The sequence below is a fragment of the Diadema antillarum genome, unplaced genomic scaffold, assembly GCF_040938485.1.
Source record: "Diadema antillarum isolate AM-2024a unplaced genomic scaffold, OU_Dant_1.0 scf00000150, whole genome shotgun sequence".
NCBI lineage: Eukaryota > Metazoa > Echinodermata > Echinoidea > Diadematoida > Diadematidae > Diadema > Diadema antillarum.
The window spans coordinates 1,914,980-1,924,110 of record NW_027271039.1 but is presented as its reverse complement, the minus strand read 5'-3'; the positions used below and the strand labels follow the sequence as shown (position 1 = coordinate 1,924,110).

The 9,131-nt window shown below is 39.0% G+C and overlaps 1 protein-coding gene across 1 annotated transcript; it reads left to right on the top strand.

The window, feature by feature from the left end:
- The first annotated feature begins 2,931 nt into the window (after positions 1-2,931).
- On the top strand, positions 2,932-6,323 carry LOC139721784 (C3 and PZP-like alpha-2-macroglobulin domain-containing protein 8). Its single transcript, XM_071633107.1, has 2 exons — positions 2,932-3,022; positions 6,028-6,323. Exons 1-2 carry the CDS (start codon positions 2,932-2,934, stop codon positions 6,321-6,323), a joined length of 387 nt encoding a protein of 128 aa, XP_071489208.1.
- Positions 6,324-9,131: the final 2,808 nt, after the last annotated feature.

Here is a 9,131-nt window from a genome sequence, read left to right as displayed (position 1 = left end):
GGCGTGGCCTGTCGCCTTTTATCATTATCACTTTTTTGGATATCTCAGCCATTTGAAAACCAATTTTCATCTTATAATTAGATGCTCTTTCATATTTCATAAGAGGTTTCTCATTATCTCCCTTAGGAATGTTCAAAACAGGAATCCCCACCTCAACTAGTACTGTACAGTCCCTTTAAAACATGTCATGCGTATGACCGAGTAACCCCCCCCCCCCCCCCCCCCCCCCCCCCGCTCTGTTTTTTAGGTGATACGCTATCGGCGTATCGGTTAGAGCTCGTTATTCCGAAGGGTCGTTATTCCGAAGGTCTGTTATTCCGAAGATTCGTTATTCCGAAGGTTCGTTAATCCGAAAATGTAATGAGGTTTGTTATTCCGAAGGTTCATTAATCCGAAAATGAAATAAGGTTCATTATTCCTAAGGTTCGTTAACCCGAAAATGAAACAAAGCACGTTATTCCGAAGGTTCGTTACGGACCTTATATCACTTCGGAATAACGAACCCTGTTTCATTTTCGGATAAACGAACCTTCGGAATAGTGAACCCTATTTCATTTTCGGATTAACGAACCTTCGGAATAACGCCACAAATGTTCGGATTAACGAACCCTTTTTCATTTTCGGTTTAATGAACCTCAAGGTATAGGAAATGTTTGTGTTTCGGATTAACGAACCTTCGGAATAACGAACCTTCGGAATAACGAACAGCACCCGGCGTATCACCTATTGTGTTTCCTCGAAATTCCCATTTCTTTCTGACGAATTTTGTGAACAAAATATCTCAATAATGACTTGACCAATTCACATGAAATTTCAGTCATCATATCTCATAACAATATCTCACCACAGCAAGATTTTCATGACGATAACTTATCTGTGACGTCATCTAGGCGCCATTTTGTGATTTTCAATGGTCGATCATAACTTCATAACTAAATGTCATTTCTTTACCATTTTCGGTAGACATAAAGTTCAAGTCAGGTCTGATCGTACTGTACTATACTAATTACCCAGGTCACCATGACCTGCGCGCACGCGCCCGTCAAAAATTAAAAATGCTCAAAACGACTTCCCGACCAGTTTTCTCGAGGTTTCAGACAATTTTAAGCGTTTCAAACAATTCCGCGCGTGCGCGTCCGTCCGCACGTTTTCGCGCGCACAGCGCGTAAGCAACGTGAAAATGCACATTTTTCGACTGATTTGGATTCCTGATACATTGAGTAACAATATTCATTGATTTCCGATCGATTTTGATCAACAACAAAGGAATGCACTGGCGTCAAAGTGTAAATATAGTGAAAAACATGTCTTTGTTTATTTCGCCATAGCTCTTTAAAATGTTCGGTAACCCTATCTTTTTTTATTGCATCTTACGAAAGCATATGAATTGTGAATAACATTTCAAGTATCAATATTTCCATGAATACTCTATGACGTCATCATATCGTCATCTGAAATCAAAAAAGTGGAATTGAATTTTTTGAGATACTGTTTCTGACATTCATTTCCTGGTATCTCTGTTGTTTTAGCTCAATGTTATCCCAAATTCGGATATGTTGTACTTTGAACGTTCAAAGTACATTTTTCTTTCAAGTCCATGTCATTGTTTTGCAATTTGATAACATCATCATATTGGAAAATGCGATTAAAAGCAAAGACTCAAAATCATCCAAGTTTACGTGTTATGTCTATGGGAGGTGATTTTTTTTTTTAAACCATGCATTGACTTCATAACGTTCAAGCACCTTTGCTCCATTTCCTCTGAAATTTAAGTATGTTGTAGCTGATACAATAAGCTGCAGTAATCACGCATTTTCTCTGTTCGTACATCCTGTTCTCTATATGTCTTTGTGAACTTTTTTAGATATTTGAAATGAAATAAAGTCCCTCGAAGGAGGATAAAGAGAAAAAAATCACGCATTTTATTTTTCCAAATCTCATCAGGTTGATAATTTTGCAGCTTAGAACTGAAATGAGAATTGAATGTGGAGGAAACGATTCTTGATTTATCTTTCACATATAAGCTTACGTTCCTCATATTTCCTCGTCGAGACGTATAGCTGAGAGGTTAAAGGCGACGTCTCTGGCGCCAGAGACGTGAGGTTGCACACGTGCGGGTTCGAACCCCACAAGAACACGAAACAAAATACTTCTATCTTTTACTTTTTTTTTCTTCAATGGAGTAATTACGCCTTCTTCCATGTAGAAATCATGCTCTCATGTAAACGCACCCATACGTACACACACACACACACACACACACACAATATCCCTTTGTTTTGTGTTGGAGACCAGGGTTTGTCAAACTTATCATATTATATAATGACAAGATGAGACATAGCCCTCTTGGTTATGTAAATAATGGTCAAAGTTCATATTTGAAAATGCAAATGTTAAAGTGAAGGTGACTCTTAAAAGACTCTATCGCCATGTTTGATTTCTGTTTTCTTTTTCTTTTTTACATTTTGAAGACCTAATGGTAAATATTCAGTTACATAGCCTGTCTAATCGACTTACTTGCACACGCCGACACATGCATGACATTTCCATTTGGTTGCATGACAGAAACAATTTGATCTGAATTATGTAGGACTGTATAAAAAAAAAAAACTGGACTTCACGAATGTTTCTCAATATGACTTCAAGTCGCTTTTTAATATCATTTTCGTCATCGATCGCCCGTGACCGATATCTGATGACCCCCAGCGTATCACCTAACTCGTCTTCAGTATGACGAGTTTCATATCTCGTTTTTCTTTCTTTCTTTCTTTCTTTACTTCTTTCTTTCTTCTTTCTTTCTTTCTTTACTTCTTTCTTTCTTTCTTTCTTTCTTTCTTTCAAAATTCCATAGCATGCGAGGTCCTCTACACGCCGAATGTTGGTAAAACTCGGAGGTACACTTTCCCTGGTTGGCATGTCACTGAAAGCATAATGTCACTGGACTTTGAAGTCCGGGCTGAGAAGGGCGTTTTCATCGGGCTGAGCAGCGTCAATGAGGCAAAGCGGAACATGTATGAAATAGGTAATCAAAGTCATTGACTCCATTAGTACTACGAACATTGTGGAACTGAGGCCGACGTTGGGCTGGGATATGTTTGCATTCGGGTTCAAATTCTGTACCAAATGCTCATTATTGCGTTGAAAACCTTTATAGCTTTTTTATGTAACGCAGGATTGTCCTAATGCCTGACCAAATCTTCTGTTTTGATACTCCTCTGTTGTCCCAAATCTCTTTCTTCGAAGATTTGTTTGACTTGTCAGGGCTGTATCCATAACTTACCTGCCCACAACCCGTGGTATCGGAATCAATTGATGTGTTTGTCCGTTTGTTCGTTTGGTTTGATGATTGATGATTTGAATGTCGAGTTAAAAGCATGTTTCTCAGTGAACCACTTATAGGAATTGCTAAACTATCGTCTCATGTACATAATACTATCTATTTTTTTATGCAGTACGTGAAAAAGTATAATCCAAGTTTAGACGGCTACTATTTCGTAATTGTCAACTATGGAGACCGCAATTTTAGTTGTGAGGAAAGAAAACCTCTTGTTCTTTTCAGGGGTATCTAATTGTGTCAAAAAATATAATGCATGACTGAGCACAGTAACATGAAAGACAGCAATGACATGTTTGTTTTCTTTTTCCAAGTTGGATTGCTGCCACCAAGGGACAATAAATGTCTCGGTGAAATGGATGAAATCTGTCGATGAAAGTGGTCAATTTAACAAGCCATCCTACACGACTGCAGATTTGCGTTTGTGGTTCCCTCTTAATTTTATGGTCCATTTCCTTCGACATATTATATGATTATGTGCCACCTGTTTATAACCTAATCATTCCCACGTATCGGCCAACCCACACAGTTGTTACGACCAAAATCACACTGAGAATGATCACACAAAAGAAGCATTGATGTTCAGGCAGTTTGATTAGAAGTAATATTGCTGATGTCGACTCATGATTATTATCCACTGCAGCTTAATATGATACAATGATTAATCACTTACATATCCGAACGATAACTCTAGTGCAATTACTTACATGTGTTACATTTGAATGTAATAATGGAATCGTCTAACAATTATGTTCGATGAACAGATGAATGATCCCTCCTCCTTAAATCAATAGGCTGAGGTTAATTACTGTTATCCAAAGTATAAATCCATTGCTATGCGCGTAGAATCCCAATGGCACAGATTACTGGAATTCAAAATATAATTCCACGGCGATAAGTGTAGAATCCAGACGTTATGACGACCGCGTCCAGTCGATTCGTGAATGATAATCCAGCAAATAATATCCAGCCCGTCAAAGCTTCGACGTAGCAATGACCATAGATATGAGAATGGAGTATGTCACCAATTTTGGCGAATCAATTCTCCGCAGGCATTATGTCTCCCAGCCCTTATCTCCACAAAAAAAAACCCAGCAAATCAACAGGCTGTGAGGCAACACAGGACTGACTATAACAAGTCGCTTCAAACCAGAAATGGCGTAACTTTCAGAACAGAATAAAACTTGTGTGGTACTCTGTCTACTTCAGAATTGCTGTTGTTTTTTTTTTCTAGAAGATTCTGTAATTCTGTCCAACCTGGGGCTACGTATACTTACAAATTCAAGAGTCTTCCAGATGCTTTGACTTCCTTTCTATAGTTGTATGCATAACATCATACCTAAAAATAGCTACCGACCACCTTGGGCTACAAGGACAATATGTATTGCATCACTTAGCCAAATGTGTAGGAGCTTCCTTAATAGAACATTCTAGATTGGGTAAGCTCTTTCCTTTCACATGCATGCACTGTAGCTGCTATAGAAACTTCTCCACTAATATAGTCAAACTTAATACATACACACTCAATGCTTCTTCGTGATAGCACTTCAACTTGGAAAATGATAATTCTTTCCTTGTTTTCTTTTTAAAGAGAGAAAACGTTTACATTTGTGATCATGTAGATGGTTATTGACTGTGCATATATAGTAGCCCTATTGAGGAAGACCCATCCACAAAATCTTCTGTCGTGCGAGCTGGCCTGCCAATTTGACCACTTTCATTGATAGATCACATTCATTTCAGCAATATAAAACATTCAATGTTCTTCGTGATAACACTTCAACTTCGAAAAACGAGGAAGCTTTTCATTGCATTCTTTAAAGTAATGTACTCAGCCATGCATTACATTTGTAAGCTCATTACAAAGTACCAATGGAAAATACAAGAGTTTTCCTGTCATCATAACCAGCATTAAATTTTCTATAGTGATAATTATGAAATAGCAGCTCTATCATAATATAAACTCTGAATATTTTTCTCTTATGTGTACTGTATATAAGCACGGACACGTATACGGATGGCATATATTATGTAATATAAAATGATGTCTAAGCCTGCTCCAGCTGTCTTTCACGAAAAGTTTGGAAAGTTTTTTGTTTTTTCCCGAGAGAAAATCTTTATTCAAATGAAAAAGTGCTTCCATTCGTATCATTTGATTATCTGTTCTTGTTGTTGTCTTGTTTAATCATGTTGACCAGGAATCGTTCGCTTATCAAATACAGATTACAATGAATATGATTCTGTGTCAGAGTGAAGCAATTTAATCCGGCCTTAGTGTGCCCTATGTCAATGTTAGTGGGGTCATTGATAATTACTGCTTGATTTTGTGTGTTTCTTGTTGTTCTTTCTTCATAGAATTTACAGTATTTCAGAAAAACCTTTGGGGACATATTTGATTTCTGTTCCAAAGTCAAAGCTTTTTAAACGATATTACTTATCTCGTCCATCTTGAAAACAGTCCTATTCTTTCTGGGAATTCCTCCGATACAATATTGCATCTTTTTCCCCACTTACCATGCACCTCGCATCAGCTCCCATGCGCACAATGCCCAAATTTACTAAGGAATCCCTACGACTGGATAACGATGTTTTCTTTGTCAAGTTATCACTGAGTTCCCCTTTTCTGGAATTTTCATACTCTCTCTCTATTGGTTCATTTACTCTTCATTGCTCACATTAATTCCTTCTCAAAGCCCTGGGTGCTTGGAGCAACACGGGAAGCTCTATACGCCAGTGCTCAGGAGCCGACTGGAGCGGGGACTGCAAACTCACGGTGAAATTGAGCACGCCGAATATCCTGTCTGGCTATGACAATAATGACCGCTTCTGGATAACTTTCCATAACAAGACGATCGCTGTAGGGCGTCACGGGAACTCTACCCCCTTTATGGCGGCTACCTATCCATCACTCATGGAAATCAACTACGTTGGTGTCTTCACCGGATTTGGGTCAAATGGATACTGGAAGTTTCACACGTTTTGCTATTAAAGGAAATTACCTCCACATGTATGGGCGTATGGTTTGTGTATACTGGCATTTTCTTACTCTCTATAAATAGGTTCAACTTTGAACCTTTACCTGTGTTACACTGGAAGCATATTAACCAACTTTTCAACTTTGATATCAGAAAGGTGAAAAAATTTTGCACCCGTAAACGTGTTCCCATTATTACACTGATCTGAAAGGTGCACAGTTTCAACCGTAAAGGTGCGCACAGTGTGGCAAAGTTTAACTTATCCCCCCCCCCCCTGTAAACAAGTGTGTTAAAGAGATACACGGTAATGTGAAAGAAGAAATTAAAGTAGTTAAAATGTAGTACCGCAAACGGAGAAGCCAGGGGAGATTCGAAACTCCTCTGCCAAAAGCGAGGAAAGTTGTTCTTACACCTACGGACGGACATTATTACTTTTAGACCTCCATCTGCTTAAAATAAAACATGAAGTCTGTTTGGAATATTTAATGAGACTTTCATGTGAGTGTCCTCAACATACAGTATCTCATTCTACCGTACTTGAAGTAATGGTTGCTTCCAACATGGCAGTACACTTAAGAAAGCGTCAAACATCTGTATTTCACAGCCAAGGCAAGGGGGAGGGGAGGGAGAATGATAATGATAATGGTAACGAGTAGCATTTATATAGCACTTAATACTGATGTTTCTAAGCGCATCAATCCGGAAGAGGAAAAGAAGAAAGTATAACATAAAAGTAAAATACAGCGTTATGTACATATTATGATACAACAACAGCAACAACAGAATTAAGGTTGTGTAAACTGATAAGTTTTCAACAATGACTTGAACCTATCAACATTTTCAGCATTACGAATATAAAGAGGGGGTTTATTCCCAAGAAGTGGGGAAATAACAGAAAATGCCCTATCACCATAACGAGTACTGGTGCGGGGACCACGTGATAACTGGAGAGTGGAGGAAGAACGGAGAGAACGGGTTGAAGTGGAGGAGCGGAAGGAAATTAAGTCTTTCAGATGAGATGGGGCAAGATTATTGCATACCTTGTAAACAATGAGGAGGATTTTAAAGGTGATACGTTGATGAATGGGAAGCCAGTGGAGGGATTGGAGAACTGGAATAATGTGGTCAGATCTTTTTGTAAGGGTCACAAGCCTAGCAGCTGTATTTTGAATTCTTTGAAGTGGTGCAGTACTTGAAGCAGGGAGACCAACAAGGAGGGAATTGCAGTAGTCAAAATGAGAAGAAACAAATGCGTGAATGAGACGTTCAGTGGTAGACTGATCCAATAACTTACGGATTTTACCAATTGTACAAATACCCCAAGCAGCAGAACGACATGAATTCTTTATGTGTTGTTGAAAGTTCAGATGCCTATGTACAGTAACTCCAAGATCTCTGACGGACTGAGAGATGGGGATATATAGTACTATCTTCAAGGGAAAATTCTGTGAGAGAGCTACCCCGCCTGAACTGAGAATGAACATACAAAAATTCCGTTTTAACACAATTCAATTTCAAATAATTATCGTGAGACCATTGCTTGATATCATCAACACATCTACTAAGTTTGCAGAGTTCTTCGACTTGGGTATTGGGTTGTATGATTATGTAGATTTGAGTATCGTCGGCATACATAACATGTAGAATATCTTTATAAAAGAGTTGATTACCGAAGACAGAGGGGCTGTGTATAGAAGAAATAGTAAAGGACCAACCAGAGACCCCTGGGGACACCATGTCTGAGAGGGAACGACTGAGAAAATAAACCGTTCACAGTAACCATCTGGTTGCGGTCGTGTAAGTAAGATGCAATCCATCTCAAGACTGTTCCCGTCAGACCAAAATTAGTCTCCAATCTGTCAGGGAGAATTTCATGATTAATAGTGTCAAACGCAGCAGAATAATCTAAAAGCAGGAGAGCAACTTCGTGGCCTTTGTTTACTGCTAAGAGGAGGTCATTGAGTACCTTCAATAAGGCGGTTTCGGTGGAGTGGAAGTGCCGGTAGGCAGACTGATTACTAGGAAATAACTGGTGTTCATCAAAATGATCTCTGAGTTGGCGAGCAACCACTTTCTCAAGAACTTTACCAAGAAAAGACAAATTAGCAATGGGGCGAAAATTATTCAAATCATTACGGTCTAAACTGGGTTTCTTCAAAAAGGGCAATATGAGCGACCTTTTGAAGAGCTTAGGAACTACGCCTGATGACAATGAGAGATTCAGAATGTGAGTTATTGCAGAAAGAAATTCATCTAGACACTCTTTTAGTAGCCATGTGGGAAGAGGATCTAGAGAACAAGACTTGAACGGAAGAGAATTGATGAGACGTTTCATTTGCGACTCAGTGATTAAAACAAACTCAGAAAATACACACTTAGTGTTTACATTTATGTGGGAGGAATTAGAGAGATTTGAGGAGACACTGGGAATGAAGAAGCAATGGTAATAAACTTTTTGTCGAAAAACTCAGCAAACCGATTAGCAAGTGCAGGATTTGAAGTATGATCAGGAAGAGAAGAATCCGGATGTGCAATTGTGAGTCTTTTGATGGTGTTGAAAAGTTGTTTGGTGTCTGCAGCAGCAATCTCCTGTCTTAGGTGCCTTGACTTGGCGTCGGCAAGGTGATTGCAGTAGGACTCACACTCTTGCCGATACAGCTTTCTGTCAATGCAAAGACCAGACTTGATCATGCGGCGCTCTGCGCGGCGTCTACGCCTCTTAGCCTCCTTCACTTTTGTCGTGTATACCAGGGATTATTTGGCCGCACTGTTACAAATCTAGTCTTGAGCGGAGCGTATTTATCAAGAAGTCTTGTTACATG